The sequence below is a fragment of the Anser brachyrhynchus genome, assembly GCF_964034855.1.
Source record: "Anser brachyrhynchus genome assembly, chromosome: 20".
Lineage (NCBI taxonomy): Eukaryota > Metazoa > Chordata > Aves > Anseriformes > Anatidae > Anser > Anser brachyrhynchus.
The window spans coordinates 5581128-5599583 of record NC_137713.1 but is presented as its reverse complement, the minus strand read 5'-3'; the positions used below and the strand labels follow the sequence as shown (position 1 = coordinate 5599583).

At 66.4% G+C, this 18456-nt stretch overlaps 3 protein-coding genes across 4 annotated transcripts in view; 1 reads left to right on the top strand and 2 right to left on the bottom strand.

Moving 5' to 3' along the window:
* Nucleotides 1-98: 98 nt before the first annotated feature.
* Nucleotides 99-13712, bottom strand: BLTP2 (bridge-like lipid transfer protein family member 2). Its single transcript, XM_080563048.1, has 39 exons — nucleotides 13518-13712; nucleotides 12382-12511; nucleotides 12067-12113; nucleotides 11697-11859; nucleotides 11498-11616; nucleotides 11068-11128; nucleotides 10790-10970; nucleotides 10550-10673; nucleotides 10066-10190; nucleotides 9912-9979; nucleotides 9668-9816; nucleotides 9348-9466; nucleotides 8941-9104; nucleotides 8545-8809; nucleotides 8211-8416; nucleotides 6993-8088; nucleotides 6557-6748; nucleotides 6261-6463; nucleotides 6063-6181; nucleotides 5769-5989; nucleotides 5447-5637; nucleotides 5262-5361; nucleotides 4985-5187; nucleotides 4532-4826; nucleotides 4236-4393; nucleotides 3916-4122; nucleotides 3728-3827; nucleotides 3361-3543; nucleotides 2942-3063; nucleotides 2707-2862; nucleotides 2502-2623; nucleotides 2236-2416; nucleotides 2075-2161; nucleotides 1872-1982; nucleotides 1656-1791; nucleotides 1287-1411; nucleotides 979-1080; nucleotides 757-891; nucleotides 99-672 (listed from the first exon to the last, which is right to left on the bottom strand). Exons 1-39 carry the CDS (start codon nucleotides 13619-13621, stop codon nucleotides 490-492), a joined length of 6753 nt encoding a protein of 2250 aa, XP_080419174.1. The 5' UTR covers nucleotides 13622-13712; the 3' UTR covers nucleotides 99-489.
* A 1514-nt stretch (nucleotides 13713-15226) lies between these two features.
* Nucleotides 15227-17050, bottom strand: SDF2 (stromal cell derived factor 2). The gene is given in 5 exon segments (XM_080563060.1): nucleotides 15227-15718; nucleotides 16387-16583; nucleotides 16695-16944; nucleotides 16947-17006; nucleotides 17009-17050. Coding segments are annotated over 5 exon segments (822 nt in total). The 5' UTR covers nucleotides 17036-17050; the 3' UTR covers nucleotides 15227-15430.
* The window catches only part of SUPT6H (SPT6 homolog, histone chaperone and transcription elongation factor), a 28668-nt gene continuing 27157 nt past the window's right edge, over nucleotides 16946-18456 (top strand). The window contains exon 1 of one of the 2 annotated variants that reach the window (XM_080563049.1): nucleotides 16946-17082. The gene's annotated coding sequence lies outside the window, so the exon portion shown is untranslated. The remainder of the gene's footprint in view (nucleotides 17083-18456) is intronic. The other variant, XM_080563050.1, reaches the window with a different exon arrangement.

Sequence of the window (18456 nt, the reverse complement as noted above, 5' to 3'; positions counted from 1 at the left end):
ACGAAGTCAGGGTGCTGTGGTGCTGAGAACAGGGACGGCGCTGACGCCGGCGCCACGCCACGAGGGGCGAGGCGAGCGACAACCCGGGGGAGCGAGGCTGTTCCAAATTAAAAACTCTTATTTAAACTCTCTCCCGTTCCCCTTTCTCCCAGCCTCGAGCGATCCCTGCTGCTTCACCGGGCCCAGGGGCCGGGCCCAGCACCCGCACAGCAGGGAAAGGGGGGGCTCGTGGGAACCCCTGGCAGGGGGGGGGCTTCGTGCACCCCACAAAGCGACCCCAGAGCACGCTGCACCCCGCAGCCCCCCACTGCTGCACCCCTGCCCCGCAGCAAGGGGGCTGCCGAGGGCCCGGGCGCAGCCACCCCCAGCTCGGGCAGCGCCGTGCCGAGCAGCACAGCCCCCCCCTCCCCGCCATAGGGCTGCCCCTCCGCTGTGGGGAGCACAGGGGGGGGGGCCCTAGTCCCTTCCCGGCCTGCCGGGTGCTGCCCTTTATTTGCGCCTGCCGAAGATGGACTTCTTGCTGGGGTTCTTCTCGCCCACGCTCAGCCCGATGAGCAGGCGCGCCTTCTCGTCCTCCTCCTGCTGCTGGATGGGCCCCTCCGATTTGTTCTCCAGCTTCCCCCGGGCCTCAGCGCCCGCTGCCGGCTTCAGGCGCAGCTTCTCTTTGATCACCTGCCCCGGGAAAGGAGGGTCAGGATGATCCTGAGCAGGATATGGGGAAGGGGGGCAGGCTGAGACAGCGCTGTCCCCACCTACCTGCGCCACCAAGGCTTTGCGGCTGTCCCTCTTCACCGCCATGGCGAAGTCCAGCCAGGTCCAGGTGTTGTTGTGGTACTCCAGGCAGGGCAGCACCAGGTTCAGGTCGCCCCAATCGACGCTGTTCTTCTCGCCCTGGGCAGGGGATGGAGCAGAGGGGGTCAGGCGGGGTGGGACGAGGCCCCGGGACACCCCCAGCACACCCCGTCCCCGTCCCCTCACCTTGTAGCTAACGCAGAGCGGCACCTGCGGGATCTTGATGTAGATGAAGGAGTTGTTCATGGCCGCGCGCTCCTTCATCTTGTCGATGTCGTCCACGGGGTGCTGGGGACAGAGCCGGGAGCAGAAGGTGAGGAGAGGGGACGGAGCCAGGAAGCAGCGGGGAAGGGGCAGGCGGGCACCAGGCCATGGCATTGCTTCACCAGGGAAAAACAGGGACAGGAAAGCAGGGCGAGGACAGGGCTGCCCAGCCCAGGAGCTGAGGGGAGACGGGGTTGTCCCAAAGTCCCCCTCAGGGCCGCAGCAGGTACCTCGGGTGCTTTTCGGAACGATCTTCTGACCCCTGACGTCCGATTCAGTCCCTGAGCGACTCCCTTGCCCGGCCCCAGCGCGTCATCGGCCACGATCAGCTGCCGCGGCTTCACCACGGGTATCCCTGCGACAGAGTGGCCGGTGTCCTGGGGAGCAGCCACGACCCCAATCCCCCCCCAGCTTTATTTCCCTCCCCAGCAATTCCCTGCCCACGGGGGAGACCGCCAGTCTCTGTTCCTCAACACGAGGCCCACCAGCAGCTGCCCCCAAACTTGTCCTGGACACGCAGCCAGAGCTGCTCAGTTGTCACTGGGGTGGCCAGGGAGGAGGGTGACCACGCACAGCCACCAGCCTCCCGCCCCACTCACCCGTTGTCACCAGCTTGGACTTGTCTTCCTCATCCCCCACCTCCTCCTCCTCCACGTTGCGGCCGGGGAAGAAGAACCCCATCATCCTGTGGAAGAACTGGTGGGTGAGCTGGATGGTGAGCGGGACCACATTCACCTGGGGGGGAGAGAGAGAGACGTGTCGGGGCTGGGCAAACACATTTTGTGCCCTGCCACCTCCCAGCCCAGCCCTGGCACCTCGAAGTGCTCCTTGATGGAGATGCCCCCCACGGGCGGCCGGACCTTGCTGAAGATCCTCAGTGCCAGCTGCCGGCCAGACTGGCAGGAGCTCTGGGGACGCAGCACCACCTGCAGGGAAGCCAGCGGGTGGCTGGAGTGAGGGACAGCCACCCTGGCCGGGTCACCCAAGGGTCCCCGGGGTGCAGAGCTGCTCCCCTTGCCTTGTACACAGCGTTGGGCAGGAGGTTGTTCATCGTGACCCAGCCCAGCTCCAGCAGATGCTCGGCGGTGTCGTCGGACTTGTTGACCTGCGCACAGAGACCCGTCAGCCCCAGACATTTGGGCCCGGGGTGGCTGTGGGGGCCACGGGACAGCTCGGTACCTTGCTGTAGAGGAAGCGCTGCAGCTCCAGCTCGGCTATGCCCAGCTGCCCGTCCTCCTCCGTCAGGCGCCAGCGCGCCTGGGCGAAGTAGAACTCGGTCCGCCGGGCTACGCTCACGTCCTCCGGCTGCTTCCGCAGCTCCATCTTGTTGGCTCGCTGCAGCTGGAAGTCCTTGAAGCACCTGCAGCAAACAGGGGAGAGCTGGGATGTGGGAGCCCTGGAGGAAGGGGGGAAACAATGCTACGGAAGGCAGAGAGGGCCTGTACCTGATCAGTATGTTCAGCTCCTCGCTCTCCAGCTGCAGGTCAGCCTTCTCCTGGCTCAGCTGCTGCTGCAGCCTGTGGTTGAGGTCGAGCAGGGTCTCGTTTTTGCTGTCATCCTGCAGGGACTGAAGGACAGACAACCCTCAGCACCCTCTGCCCTGAAGCGGGGACCCGAGGGAGCCAGGTCCTGCCTGGGACGCGGGCTCACCTTCACGTTGGAGTACATCTGCTTCTCCAGCTGCCGGATCTGGGCAACGTGCTGCCTCACGGCCTCCTGCAGGTGTAGGATACTGCTGCGCTGCTCCTCAGGGTTGCTGGAGATTTCCAGCTGGAAACGCACCCGCTGCTTCTTCTCACTGTGCTCCTGGACACAAGGATAAGGGACGATAAGGAGTGCCCCGGGCACAAGCAAGCGGCACAGTGACTTGCAGCTTTGTGGGTACCTTGCGTTTGGGCTCCACGTGCAGCAGCAGGTTGTTAACTATGTCAAGGATCATGGCGTACTGGGCAGGGTTTGTGGAGATCTCCAGGTCGTGGTGGATAAGTGTGAACGTGTCCACAGCTCCTGCAGGGACACAAAAAGGACACGTGGGGCCTCTATATGGCCAGAGGTGGTACCTCTCGGGATGCACCTGGGGGCCAGCCAGTGGTGGAGGAACAGGGAACGAGCGGAGGTGGCTACGCTGCCTCTAGCAGGCTCAGAGCGTCCAGCCTCAGGTGGTGTCCGTGGTCCCACAAGGCTGGGGACCCTGCATGCTCCCCTCTGATCTCAGCAGGGACAAGACGGACCGCCCCGGGACCTGGCAGGCACCTGTGGGTCAGCCCAGAGCTCTGCTGAGAGGCGCTGCCAGGATGTACCCACCCTCCTGCTTCTTCAGCAGATCCTCCTTCTCCTGGTTAGCGGGAGTCTCGGGGGGCTTTATCTGCGTGGCCAGCTCGGGGTCGATGTCGTGGCTGTAGCTGATATAGTACATGCGGCAGCTGCAGCGAGAGATGATCCTCTGCACCTGCTGGGTCTGCTGGGCTTCCGAGGGCTGGTTCCAGTCTGGGGACAGGCAGGGGGACCACAGCCTCAGCACCACTCTGGGGACCCCGTGACACGGGGCTCAGAGCAGCAGCCAGCTCCCAGAGCTGCACACGGACGTGCTGAGTGCTCCCAGCTCCACCAGCCTCAGGGTCACCCGCGAGCAGGGCTGGGGCAGCGTGGCGGCCGGCTCCTCGAGCAGTACCTGTCGTGGTGCTGACCATGCCCCCCACGGCCTGCCCGCTCTCCATCAGCTCCTGCACCGAGTCCAGGCTCCGCTGCCGATGTTCCTCGATGTTTTTCACCTAGGGATGCGAGGAGGCATCGGTGGTTACCCTCGCTCTCCCGGCCCTCCATGCAGCTCACCCATCGTGTGCCACCCCAGCGGCTCACCTCCAGCCAGAGCTGCCCGTGCTCCCTCTCGGTGGGGCTGCTTTCCGTGGTGGCAAAGTACTGCATGCCGTCCAGCAAGCAGGTCCACGACGTCTTCTGCTTCAGCGTGTCCCCGTACCACGCAGGGTGGTGCTGGCACTGCAGCAGCTGGGCCTTCGCGGCGGACACAATCACACAGCCCTCTGTCTCCGCGCCTCGCAGCACCATCTGGGGGGAAAAAATAGACCCTGGGGGGTCAGGGGCAGGCACAGCACCTCTTCACCACGAGGCCATGGGGAGCAGAGAGCACGGGGGCCAGCAGGCTGGCCAGGGGCACGGACCTGGCAGTTGACCAGCTCAATGAGGCAGTTGCGGTTGTAGATGTCATCAGTCTGGCAAGCGGCGATGCCACACAGCTGCTCGCTAGCCCCTGATTCCTCCTCTGTGAAGACCACGAACTTGTCCGTCTCCTCAATGAGCTTCTGCAGCATGTAGGCTCCTGGGGAAGGAGAAAAGTCAGTGAAAAGCCGAAGGGGGCTGGCTAGGAGAGAATGGGGTGAAGGCTGGCACAGTTTTGGACTAGCATGCACAGCCAAGCCACTGCTGGGTGCGGGTTTCCACTCCCTGACACACTCACCCCCCGAGGAGGCTCTCTCAGGACGGCCACTGGTGATGGGAGCAGTGACTCTGGCAGGGATGGACTGAGCAGAGAGCGGGCCCCGCTTCAGCTTCTTGGCTTGCAGCTGCGTGTCAATCTTCAGCCCCTTCAGCGCCTCGGTGGACAGGTTGCGCTTGAGCACAGCTGCTTTTTTGTAGCCGTCATAGAGGCCGAAGGCGATGTCCCGGTTTGTGGTGGTCCAGGACGCCCGCAGGTCCACCAGGTGCAGCTGGTGTGTGTGGAAGCCATCGTCCCCATCCCGCAGGGGCAGCTCCTGGGCGCAGAGGGGCAGAACCTCAGCACAACAAAGCCGCCTCCAGCCCGTTCTTCCCCGTTGTACCCAAAGATCAAGGTTCCCTTGTCGTGGGGGACGCCACCGGGGCAGCCCGGGCTGGGTTACCCCTGCTGTGCCCCGGGTGTTTCCTGCGGTACCTCCTCAGCCGTGCGGTTGCTGTGCCGCTGGTAGGTGAGGGAGGACAGGCTCAGCAGGTGGGTTTTCTTCACCAGGGTGTCGAGCCGGTGGTCAGCGTTCTCATCGCAAGTGGAGGCCATGAGGTGCACGGTGACCTGGCTCAGGTCGCTCACCATCTGCGTGATGCTCCACTCCGAGATGAGGCGGCGCATCACCGTGCCAGCTGGGGGACGGGGAGAGGAGTCAGCCGGGATCCTCCCCGGCCTGGAAGCGGGCGCCAGCGGGGCCCCAGCTCACCTTGTGGGATGAGCCGCTGCGTGCCGCGGGTGAAGATGTGCCCCTGGCAGCACTCCACCTGGATCCCCCGCTGCTGGGCAAAGGAGGCCCAGTAATGCACCTACGAAGGAGCAGACAGCAGGGGTTGAGAGATTGGCGCACGGAGAGAGGGGAATTAACCCTGGGAAGCCACCCCCGGGACTTGCCTGCAGCCGGGGGAAGAGCGCAGTGTAGGACAGCTGCTTGTAATGCTGCCCCAGCTTCTTCTTACTGGGTTTCAGGTTGTTGAAGAGCTTCCCACGGCATATAGGGCGCGTCACGCTGGTCCACGTGGCCCAGAAGTTCTGCATCCAGCGGAGGGTGCTGCTGTAGAGCAGGATCCGGGGCTGGGAGTGCTCTGAGAATACACCCGTCATCAGCCGGCACCGCGGGGCAGCGACACGGCGGCACCCAACCCAGGGGCTGGATAAAGGATCGCTAAAACCGGCCCCCTTGCCCCAGAGGGCTCCTCGGGGCACCGTCACCCACCCTCACTGGGCCGCGTCAGGTCCATCCGGATGGAGAGGTTGAGGTTCTCGGAGCGGAAGGCACGGTAGGAGTCGTACTGCTGTCCCACCGGCACCTCGGGCAGGAACTCGGGGGAGCGCAGCACCACGCCGTGGTGGTCGTGGGGGTTCCCATGGCACAGCCACTGCAGGTCCAGCGTCATGCACAGGTCAGGGAGGTGCAGGAAGCAGCAGTCGTCATACCTGGATGGGGAAAGAAGCCCCCGGTAACCCCCCAGCACCAGCAGCAGCCCCACGCTCCCAGCCCCACGCTCACTTGGAGGCTGTCCGGACGTTGATGTCGAGGTTGCCCTTGAAGACGAACTGCCCGGGCTTCCAGTGGAAGGAGAGGTGGCTCCACTCCCAGTGCATGTTCTCCGTGGTGTTGTAGGGGTCCTGCAAGCACAGGCGCGAGGAGAGGCGGGTGTGAGCCAGCCCCACGCCACGCTCCGCTCCCTACCCGTCCGTCTCCCACCTCGGTGGCCAGCTGGTGCAGGTTGGCCTGCTCGATGTCCATGTGCCAGTCCCCGTGGAAGAGAAGGCGGCTCTTGTCCCACCAGGGCAGCGGGGCGCTGGGGTCCTCCGAGGGCTTGGTGAGGAGATCCACGCACTGGCCGATGAGAGTCCAGGCCGGGTCCCAGCAGGGCCCCCACACAATGGTGTACTGGGAGATCTCAGCTGGGGACACGGGGCATGGCTCAGTCCTCTGCCCTGTCCCCACCCCGGCAGAGAGACCCCTCTCCCCCCCTCCCCCCCACCCCCAGCTCTTACAGTGGAAGTCGTGGTAGAACTTGAGGGGAGGCATGTTCCTCTCCACCGTCGCGTCCCCCCAGGGCAGCCCCAGCTTCAGGACCTGGCGGCGCCGGGAGCAGGCCTGGCCGCACTGCTCCGCCCCGATCAGCCGGCCCGAGAGCTGCCAGTTCCGGATCTCGAACAGGTAGCGAGGGTAGTCGCGGATCCGCACTGCGGGGCAGAGCGAGGGCCGATGGAGGTGGCATCAGACTGGCACTGCTCTGATCCCGACACCCTGGGCTGTCTCGGGAGCCACCACCCCGTTGCCTCTCTGCTCCGTTCCCGCTCCCTTGCGCCTCTGAAAATCGTCTCCCCCCGCTCGGCCACGCATCACGCGGTGCCAGTAGGTCCCTGCCTTGAAAGCCCACGCCACGCAGCCACCGCGTTGTCCTCTGAGGACACCGAGACCACTCACCAAAGAAGCTGCCCACGCTGCCCTTCATCATGCGGCACCACTGGGTGACCATCTCCAGCCCCTCGGGGGGGAAGGGGCTGACGCTGTCCATGTCCCTCATCTGCTCCACGACACGCTCCGTGCCGTGGAAGGACTCGTCAGCCATGGCCACCAGCTCCAGGTGGGCCAGGGTCCAGGTGAGGAGAGCCCTCCGCATGGGCGTGTTGGCATAGAGGCGCCGGGAGCGCTGGATGTAGATCTCGATGTTCTTCTTCTCCAGCGAGGCGTAGAGCTCCTCGATCTTGCGGGCAGGCAGCAGCTCCCCGTGCTGCTTGCGCAGCGCGGCCACCTTGGCGTCCAGCAGCTGCAGCCGCTTGGCGCTCTCCTTGCTCTCGTCCTTCATCAGCTCGTAGTTGTCTCGCAGCTTGACCTCGAAGACGTCGTCCAGGAAGACCCAGGAGAAGTGCGTCACTTTGAGCAGGAGGTCGGGGGGCAGGGATGTGCCGGCGGGGCGCCCGCGCCGGTGCAAGCCCTTCAGCCACTTCTGCACGCCCACGGCGGCGTCCAGCGTGCGGGAGAAGTCGTACTGGTAGGGGAACTCGATGCTGACGCTGGCGAAGGAGAAGGCCCAGCCGCGGTTGCGGAGGGTGCGCAGGGTGGGGAAGGCGCAACGGTGCAGGATGACCTCCTCCAGCTCCGGCAGCAGCTTCACCTCCACCTCCTTGAAGCTGAAGATGCTGTGGCCGTCGAAGCCGGCGGCCAGCTCGGGGCAGTAGCTGTGCAGGGCGCCGCCGTGCCAGCTCACCGAGGTCCGTTCAGCAGCCAGGCTGATGTAGTTGGCCTCAGAGACGAAGGCGGTGACCTTGGCAGAGCTCAGCTCCAGCGACAGGGACAGCAGTCTTTTGGGGGGAGCCCCGTCTGGCTGGGGGGGCCCTCCTGCCTCAGTAGGGGTGGCGGCACAGGGCGCCGGGCTCTCCGGGGACAGGGAGGGAGGCGTCCCGCGGCCGAGGGCGCTCCGCAAGGCTTCGTGGCACTGCAGGGTGGCCAGGGTGTGATGGTACAAGTGCATGTGGTCGGGAGGGCTCCACAGCACCGCCAGCCCCTCGCCGCACTGCACCTAGAGCGGAGAGCGAGCACCAGGTCACCGCCACGTCCTCCCCTCCGTCACCTCTCGGTGCCCTCCCGCCACCCCGTCCATCCCAGCACCGGCTAAAGCAGAGCCCCGAGGCCCACACCGACCTCCAGGGAGCGGATGCTGCTGTGGTAGGTAACGGAGAGCATGGAGAGGCTGGCCACGGGGTTGGGGATGGCGGGAGCTTTGCAGCACGGCTGCATCTTCTCCGTGATGCTCTTCACCAAGGCCAGCACCATGCCCTGGACGCTGACCGTGCAGCTCTCGGCGCTCCCCAGGACAGTCAGCGTGTCCAGACGCAGCTCCAGGGCGCCTAGAGGGACAGTACCTCGGTGCTGGAGGCACAGAGAAGGCACCCCACAGCACGCCAGGCTCCCCTGGCCGTGGGGCTGTTCCAGGACAGCCATACGGGGCCAGCCCGGACACCACAACCGCACTTACCCACGACAGCTGAGAGCGTGAAAAGATTTACATCCTCCACCTTCAGATCCACCTTCCAGAGCAGTCCCCAGGGCTCGCTCGGGGCGGAGGGAGGCTGCTCGGCGAGCTCAGCTCCGCTGGGCCGCGGGCAGAAGAGGGGCAGGACCCTGGCCAGGCACTCGGTGCAGGCGTCCGACGACTCCACCTGCAGCCCCCGGATGGTGCAGTCCAGGAAAAGCGTGTCTGACTGGGCGCTGGACATGCCCAGAGGCTGGTTGTAGCTGCCCTGCAGGACGAACTGGCTGATTACTGTCAGGTTGCAGGACGTCCCCGTGCCACCACACATCCCTGTGCTGCTTGCGCGGAGCTGCAGACGGGCAGCCCCCCCCGAGAGCAGCCCCTCAGCTCCCCACTCGCCTGTAGGTTGAAAGAGTCGAGGATGAGGGCTTCTCCCCACACGTGCATGTTGGGCGGGTGGGGGGCACGCTGGATGTGCGAGTCGTTGCCCACACGCCAGCAGAGGTGGTCCACGGCCAGCACCGCCCGCTGGTGCACGCTCTGGGGGCGCAGGTGCTGGTAGTCTGCAGGCAGAGGGGAGGGGAAAGGCAGGCAGGGCTCAGTGCTGCCTGCTCAGCTGCCCCCAAAAAGGGGCAGCTCGGACAAAAGCAGGCAGGGGCCCGCAGCACCTGGCTGGGCGCAGACACAGTAGGGCCTTCCCCGCTCCCATGCCACGGACCCAGGCTGCTGATCACCCCGATGCCTCTCTGAGAGAGCCACCAACCCCACGAGAAGAGCCCAGCAGGCACCCCGGGCCCAACCCCTACCTGCAGAGATGGAGTTGAAGCCCAAGGCGAAGGGCGGCGTGTCCCCCAGCTGCACTGACACGTTGACGTTGGACAGCGAGGCACACAGGATGATAGGCGCTATGATTTGGGGGTAGCTCCTGTGGGGGGACAAGCACGGACCGGCTCTTAGAGGGGCGCTGCATCCCATAGAGCAGCACCAAGGGACACCTTCTGGAGGGTTTCCCAGCTACCACGACACCGGGGGCCGTGCACAGAAGGTGCTGCATGCCCGGGCACCCTGTCAGAGTGGCAGGCAAGAGGAAACGAGCTACAAAAGCAGCGGCTGGGGCTGAGTTTACCTTCCCTTGTGCCCCTGGCTGGGGACAGGCACCGCCCGGCACCTGCGTTCCTGCGCCAACAGGCCCAGCCAGTGCGAAAACTCTTGGTGGCGGTAGTGGATGATGCAGGTGTTGAGCAGCACAGCAGCCGAGAGGTCAATGGCTGTGACCTGGAGCAGGGAGAGCGCGGGGTGGCAGCAAGCTCGTGCCAGGAGCTGAACCAGACCCACCCCGGGGGACAGGAGCGCGCCCAGCGCCCGCTCACCTGCACGCTGGTCTTCAGGGAGTTGAGGCACACGATGCGCTGGCGGCTCTGGGAGAGGAGAAGGCCGTCTGGGGAGGGAGAGGAGCAGAAGTGAGGGCTGGAGGAGGAAAAAGGCCAGCAGCCCTGTCCCGGGGGTGCCCTCCTGGCTACTTGCCCTCCAGCTGGAGGTCTACGCTCATTTGGTCCAGGTCTGAGGCGGGGGTGAAGTTGCGCAGCGGTATCTGCTCCTCTTCACGCCGGTAGAGAAACTGCAGCAGCTTCAGGCTCCAGGTGAGGTGCCTGGGAAAAGCGGGGTGTCGCTGCCAGAGAGGAGCTGCGCCCCCACAGCCGCCGCCTCCTCACCTCACACCCCAGCTGGCTAGCACCCCGGCACGGACAAAGCACAGGCCAGTACGTATCTGCAGCCCAGCCCACCTCCATAACCCCAGCAGCCGAGGATCCCAGCAGCCGTCCTGCTGGAAAAGCAGCTCGCCCGCCTTCCTTCTCCCCCAGGAGCACAGCCCCAGGCCACGCTCGGTGTTTCCCACGGGGTGGGCTCTACGATTTGCTCGCTGCCTTCTGGCTGCGCAGGGGATGAGCGGGGAACGGCGCAGCTGCCCCAGGGCTACCACGACCGCCTCTTCCGCCTGCCCCCTCACCTCTTCTGGCTGTTCATAGACAGCACCACGCTGGTGTTCTCCAGCTTCACCTCCACCCTCCTGGGGACGAGCTGCAGCGTGTCCCTGCTCAGCAGAGACGAGGACTTCAGGGGCTCCTCCGGGCCTGCGGTGGGACACACGAGAGTCACGGGAAGGCTCCCGCCCCGCTCCCTGCAGCAGGAGGCAGTGGCAGCAGAGCCAAATCCCAAATCCAGCCCTCGCCCCGTCCCCGTGCCTGACCTGGGCCGGGCTGTTCGCCCCCAGCCGTGACACGGTGCAGCAGCGGGCTGCAGAAGAGCCCCTCGTGCAGCTCCGCCTGCAGGGTCCGGACGCTCAGCCTGACGCCCACCAGCCGCCGCTTGCTGCTGATCTCCAGCGAGAGAGAGAGCGCCAGGGCCAGCTCCGCCAGGCACGTGTCATCCTGCAGGGGGGGGACAGGCGAGGAACGGGTCCCACGGTGTCCCAGAGAGCCGTGTCCTGGCCCAGAGCACCGAATTTCTCCCCTCCCCAGCACTCACCAGCTGGCCGCTCCGCAGCACCTTGCTGTTCACCTTCGTCAGGCTCACCTCACAGTTCAGGCTGGGGAGAGCGGAGCGGGGCTGCGGGCCCTGTAGCCTCCACACCGAGCGCCTTCCCTCCCTTTCTGGTGGGACACGGAGACCCCGAGTCCCCCCCAAAAGCAGACCAAACCCCAACCCCATGCACAGCACAACAACCCATCTGGAAAACAAACGGCTCCGGCTTCCCATGAAGGAAAAAGGGACCGGGCCAGCCTCGGAGAAGGATGCTGGGTCACATCAGAGCTGGCTGTGATGTGTTGCTGAAGGGGACGGAGCAAGGCAGGGCAGAAGGAGCCTGGCTGGCTGGGGTTGGAGAAGTGCTGCCCCCCGGCCCGGCAGGGAAACGGGGCCATGCTGGAGGAGGGGAGCGGCGTGCGAGCGGCGTTACCTCTTCCCATCCCCAGCGAGGAGGAGCCGTGTCTTGCTGGCCTGGATGTGCCAGAGAGACTCCGACGTGGCCACGTGCAGAACCATGATGTTGACGGAATCCAGGTGGATGGAGAAGAGCTGGTGGGAGGGAAAGCGTTACGGTGAGGGCTGGGCAACGGCAGCAAAGCCCGCAAAACCCCCACAGAAGCAGAGCCTACCTGGCTAAGGAGCCGCAGCAGGGAGGGTTTAAGGGCCACATCTGCTCTGTTCTCACTGCCATCAGCCTCGCCAGGAGCCGCCGGGAAGGAGGGCTGGAAGCCAGGGCCCTTCTGCAGGTCCGTGCGGATTCGCACCTCCCCGAAGCACAGCTCGAAGTAGCGCCTGCAGAACGACAGCACGGGCAACCCTTACACGAGCCTGCGGAGCCCGCTGCCGGGGGGGGGGCCGCTGTGAGACACCCCAAAGGATTTGCAGACCGTGGGGACTGCAAGGCCCCGCAGGAAGGCGGTGCAAAGGCGGTCAGCGGGGCCAGGGGTGAGCCAGACCCCCCCGGGAGAGCAGCTAGGGAGCTGGGGCAGGGGTACGTACGGCAGCTCCCGGCTCAGTTTGCTGGAGATCCAGACGCTGTCGATTTCCTGCAGGGACACAGGGGCAGGCGAGAGAGGAAACTGAGGGATCCGTCCCGCAGTGCTCACCCCCAACCTCCCACCCTGCTCCCAACGCCTGGCATCACGCAGGGAGCCCCCCCAAAACCCCAACTTTGGCCGGGGGACAAGGGCTGAAGCCCCGGGGCCGCGTGCCAGCGGCTGGTTGCAGGGCCCGGCTGCCAGGCCGAAGGGGACCGCGGCCGTCCTGCCCTTGCCCTGCCCCCCCCCCAGTGACCCCCGCTCCAGGGGCACCCACCACCGTCTGCTGCTTCTGCTGGAACTTGAGGCTGATGTTCTGGGCCCAGAAGAAGCCGAAGGAGCCGATCTTCAGCTCCGCCTGCAGCTTCTGGCGGCACCAGGTGACGGCCAGGCGACACACCAGCCACCTGCGGGGACGCGCGAAGGGCCGGGGTCAACCTCTGCTCTTCGGGACCACCTGCACCAACCCCCCCCCGAGGCCCTGAACCGCCACACCCAGCCCTGCGCTCCCCCAGCCCCCCTTGACCTGGCACCTGGCTCTGTGGGACCCCCCAGAAGCCACAAAGCCCCCCCTGCCTGCATGCACACCCCCCCCAGAGCACCCCCCACCCTTGATGTCTCCCTCCAAGCCCTGACACCCCCCACCCCGATCTACAGCCCCCTCTACACCCCAACCTACAGCCCCCCACACCACCAGTACCCTGACCTCTAGTCTCCCTATATCCCTGCCACCCCACACCCCATCCTATAGCCCCCCTACACCACCGACACCCCAACCTGTAGGCCCCCCATGTCCCTACCCCCCCACACCCCAACCTATAGCCCCCCATACCACAGACACCCCAGCCTATAGCCCCCCACGCCCCAGCCTGTAGCCCCCCCATGTTCCTGTCCCCCCATACCCCAACCTATACCCCCCTTACACCCCCACCCCCAGACCTATGAGCCCCCCCACATCCCCCTACCCCCTCCCACCCTCCCAAACCCTACACCCCCCTTACACCCCTCTAACAGCCCAAGACCCCCCCAGAACCAGACAGACCCCCCCCCTCACACCCCTCAGGACCCCCTTCACCCCCCCAAGACCCCTCCCCACCCCCCTGAGGACCCCTCACACCCCTCAGGACCCCCCTCACTCTCCCAGGACACCCCTCACCCACTTCAGGACCCCCTCACACCCTCTCAGGACCCCTCCTCACCCCTCAAGACCCCCCTCATACCCCCAGAACCCCCTCACACCCCCCTCAGGACCCCCCCTCACCCCCTCAGGACCCCCCGCACCCCCTCAGGACCCCTCGCACCCCCTCAGGACCCCCCTCAGGACCCCCCCCCCGCACCCCTCAGGACCCCCTCGACCCCCACCCCCCCCCCTTTTCCCCCTCCCCGTCCCCCCCTTCCCCCCCCAGGCCTGACCGCGCCAGCAGCCCGGCGAGCAGCGCGACGAGGCCGAGGCCGAGCAGGGCGGCGGGGAGCGGGAGCGGCAGGGCCAGGGGCAGCCCCGGGCCCCCCGCGGCCATGGCGCTCCCCCCCCGCCACCCCCGGGGCCCCGCCGCCCTCCGAGCAGCGCCCGCGGAGCCGCCCTGCGGGGCCGACCGGCCTCGCGCCCGGAGTGACGGCCGGGAGGGGCGGGGCGGGGGGAGGAGAGGCGAGGCGAGGCGGCGGGGCCGAGCGGTGCGTTACCCGGAGTGAGCAGCGGCGGCGCACCCCCCCCCCCACGGCCCCACGGCGCGGTGCGCGGCGCTGCCGGTACCCCCCCCGGTTACCCCCGGTTCCCCCCCTTTTCCCCGGTTCCTCCCGGTTCCCCCCCTTCCCCCCGTGCCCCCCTGGCTCCCCCCCTTCCCCCCGTGCCCCCCTGGTTCCCCCGGTTCCTCCCCGGTTCCTCCGGTTTCCCCCCGTTCCTCCCGGTTCCCCCCCTTCCCCCCTGGTTCCCCCGATCTCCCCCGGTTCCCCTCCTTTCTCCCCGGCTCCTCCCCATTCCCCCCCTTTCCTCCGGTTCTCCCCGGTACCCCCCGGTTCCCCCCTTTTCCCCCGGTGCCTCTCGGTTCTTCCCGGTTCCCCCCGGTTCCCTCCCCTTTTCCCCGGTTCCTCCCGATTCCCCTCCTTCCCCCCGTCCCCCCCGGTTCCCCTGATCTCCCCCAGTTCCCCCCCATTTCCCCCCGGTTCCTCCCCATTCCCCCCCTTTCCTCCGGTTCTCCCCGGTACCCCCCGGTTCCTCCCGGTTCCCCCCGCTTCCCTCCCTTTCCTCCAGTTCCCCCGGCTCCCCTCGATACCCCCTGCTTCCCCCCGCTACCCCCCTTTTCCCCCAGTCCCCCCCCCCTTTTTTCCCCCGGTCTTCCCCTTTTTCCCCCGGTTCCTCCCAGTTCCTCCCAGTTCCCCCAGTCCTCCCCGCGCTCAGGAAGCAGCACGCCACGGGCACACAGCTCCTTTCTGGCCCTCGGCCCAGCAGCGGGGCACGGGGAGAGGAATCAGGGGGGCAGAGGAGGGAGCTCGGCTCCAGTGAGGCCGAGAAGTGGGGGTTATAGGGGCAGGGAGCATGGGATGGCCCTGGACGGATTTGGGGTGCTGGGGTACAGTTTGAGTTGGATTTAGGGTGCTGGGATCCAGTCTGAGTCGCATTTGGGGCACCAGAATCCAATTTGAATTGGATTTGGGGCACCAGAATCCGATTTGAATCTGGTTTGGAGCACCAGGATCTGGTTTGAGTCTGGTTTGGGACACCAGGATCCAGTTTGCATCCAATCTGGACTCCGGGAGCTGATCCAAGTTGGATTTGCGGCACTGGGTTCTGTGTTGTGTTTGGGGCACTGGGATCTGATTTGAGCTGGATTTGGGTGTTTTTGATCTGCTTCAGGTTGGATGTGGGCCGCTGGGATCTGCTTCAAGTCAGATTCCAGACACGGAGCTCCGCTTCCCGGAGCTCCGCTTCATGTATGATGCGGACTTTGGGATCTGGACTTCGTGTTGGAACAACTTTGTGTCAAGTTCGTTCAGGACACAGGGATCTGTTTTGTGTTGGATTTGGGATGCTGGGATCAGTTTGGGGCTGGATTTGGGATCTGTTTCACGTTGGGTTCACGCTGCGGGGATCTGCTTTGTAGTGAATGCCAGACACTGAGCTCCGCTTTGCGTTAAATTCAGAGTAACGGAATTTTTAACTGTGTTAAATTCAGAGTAACGGAATTATTAACTGTGTTAAATCCAGAATAATGGAATTATTAACTCTGCGTTGCATTTGGGACGTTGGGCTCCACCTTTTGGTGCGTGCCAGACCCGGGCGGGGACCGGGGGGGCCGTCCCCTGGGCCGAAGGCATCAGTTCTGCGTCCGTCACAGCTCGGCGTGGTACTGCTCCGCTTTGAAAACCTCGGCGGGCTGCACGAAGATGCCCTCCGTCACCTTCCAGTAGTTGTGCTGGCTGGAGGCGGCCATGCCGTGCACCTCCTTCTGCCCGTTGATGGGCCGCCCGTACTGCTCGCCCGTCACCGACAGGAAGACGTCGGTGGAGGCGTGCTGGAAGCGCACCTCGCTGTCCCGCGCCCAGTAGGTCCCGCTGCACACCACCGTCCAGTCGTCCAGGTAGTCACCCTCGCCGTCCTCCCCGAAGGCGCTCACCTCCTGCGGCGGGCGGCAGCAAGGACCCGGTTACGCGGGGAGAGGACGAAGGCGGGGGGAAAGGGAGCTCGTTTTGGGGGGGGCTCGGGGCTTTGTGGCACGGTGGGGAGGGGAATATAGGGGTGCTGGAGGGGGAGCACCTGTGGGGATGGCTCTCCAGGGGTGTGAGGGCTTACGGAGCGTAAGTTTTGGGTGCTGGTTTGTTAGTGCCCCTGTTACCCAGAGCAAAAGCTCGGGTGCCCCAGGGCTCGCAGGGGACACGGCAAGGCTCGGGCGCCCCAGGGGATGCAGCTCGCCGTGGTGGGAACGGCCCTGCTGGGTGGGAGGCTGGTATGAAATGGGGGGCAGAGAATAGGGTTGGGGCTGAGAATGGGGCTGGGGGGATAACGGGGCGAGGGAAAAATGGGGCTGGGGGGACAAGGGGATAATGGGGCTAGGGAAAAATGGAGCTCGGGGGGGACAAGGGGATAACGGGGCGAGGGAAAAATGGGGCTGGGGGGCACAAGGGGGCTTGGCAGGGGCTGGGGGACAATGTGGGGCTGAGAAGGATGGGGCAGCAACACCGGGGAGCCGGTGGGGACCCTATAGGGACCCGGTGGGGTCCGGGGCTGGTCCTAGGGAACGAGAGGGGCCCGGGCAGGGTTAAGGTCCACAAGGGCCGTGCCCGGTACCTGGTTCCCGGAGAGCGGGGAGGCGAAGCGGTGGCTGTGGAGGTTGCGGCCGGTGCCCAGGTGGGTGAGGCGGATGGCCTGCCCGCACCGCACCGGCCGGCCCCGCTCGCACACGGCCGCCGTGCGGCCCCGCACCCGCCAGTAGCTGTTGCCGTCGTCCGCCGCCGCCACGCCGGTCACCGACTGCTGCCCGCTGCCTGCGGAAGACAAAAACAAACGAATAAATGAATAAATAGATGAATAAATAAGTAAATAACGTTCCGCGGGGGAGGGAGGGGGGGGCTCGCGGCCGGTACCGGGGCCATTACCGGAGCCGTAGCGCACGTCGTGCGAGTGCAGGCGCACGTTGTGCCGCACGTTGAGCAGCTTCACCACCGAGCCGCACGTAACGGGGCCCGGCCCGCCGCCGCCTCCTCCTCCTCCGTTAACCGCCGCGCCCAGCGCCAGCACCAGCGCCACGACCGGGAGCGGGACCGACGCCGGGAGCAGGCCCCTATCCCCAGCCGCCGCCGCCACCACCACCTCCGGCCCCATCCCGCCGCCGACCGGAAGCGGAAGTGGCGCCGCTCCGCCCGCCCGGAGGTCGCAACTCGTCTGCTCCGCCCCCCGCCGCCGCCGCTGCCGCCGCCGCCGCCGCCGCGGCCTCCATTTTCCCTCAGCGCCCCGGGGGAGGCCGCGCCGGGCCCAGCGGTGCCGGTGGGTGCGAGGAGGGGCCGGGAGGGGCCCGGACGGCCCCGGGGGGGTTGCGGGGGGCGGGCGGCGGGGCTCGGCAGGGCCTAGGGGTCGGTTGGAGGCCTCTACCGGGGCCTCGGCCCGGGCTGGGCGGCCGCAGGGGGGGGGGTGAGGCCCGGTGGGTCTGTGAGGGAGGGGACGGGGAGGGCCTGGGGGGGGTGGGGAGGCCTCGGGGCCCTCGGGGATCGTGGGCCCGGTTGCGGGGTGAAGGCCGCGGCCGCGGGCTGGGCGCTGGTTTGGGGTGGGGGGCTCGGAGGGGGGGGGGGGCGGCTCCGGTGGTTCCCCGGTGGTGCCCCCGGTGCGGGGGCAGGGGCTGGGCGGCCCCTTCGTGCTGCTCATCCCCACCCCTGGGTGAAGGCCGCAGGGTGTGGGTGTGGTCGGGGGGTGGCACCCCCCTGTGCGCCCCCCCCTCCGTCTCAGGCACCCCCCCCAGCCCAGCTGCTGTGGAGTGGGGGCGGTGGGACCCTCCCACACACACACCCCTGGGCGTCCCCACCCGTGGGGACAGCCACCAGCAGGACAGCAAGGCCCTGTTCCTCCTCGGGGCTGCCATCTGTCCCGGGGAGGGCACCCTGCTGCCGTCCCCTTCCCCGTCATCACGACGTCGAAGCCCCCCCCCCCAGCTCCGCGGGGGTGAGTCCGGGTTTGTAAAACAGCTGCTGAGGCCCCCCCCAAAAGAAATCCTGGGGGGGGCAGCAGCGTGGGCAGGCCCTGTTTGGAGTTCACGATGGATTAAAAAGCAGTATATGAAAGGTGGGAACGAACGGCTGGTGGTCGCAGTGGGGAGAGGTGGTTCGCAGCCACCTCTGTTCTGCTTCCGTCGGTGCTTGTTTTGTTTTTTTTTCTGGGTATGACGATACGGAGAAGGAAAGGAAGCGATGAATTTAGATGCCTAAGTGATTTAAGCTAGCTAAACCCGACCGGGGGAGGACGCAGAGAGCCCGGGTGCTGCTGAGTGCTCGTGTGGTGCGCGAGGGGCGGTGGCAGGGGGTGTAACAGAGGCCCCAACCGCTGCAGCGACTGACTCCGCGTCAACTTTCATTGCTCAGGGAAGAGCTGCTAGAGCCTCAGCACTAACTTCTTCTAAAACGCTGCTTCGACACCCCGTCGTGGTCCAAAATGGGTGGTTTGGAACCGTTTAAAAGCAGAGGACGGAGCAGAAAACATCGTTACGCTGCTGCGTAAACCGGTGGTGAGCCCGACGCGGAGGAGCGGGCTCCAGGCGAGCCCAGCCCGCGGTGCCTCACCCCAGGGGGGGGACGCGTGCCGCCGGAAGATCCCACCCGGGTTGCCTGAAGTCACGGGCAGGTCAGGGAAAGCGAGGAGGGCAGATCCATT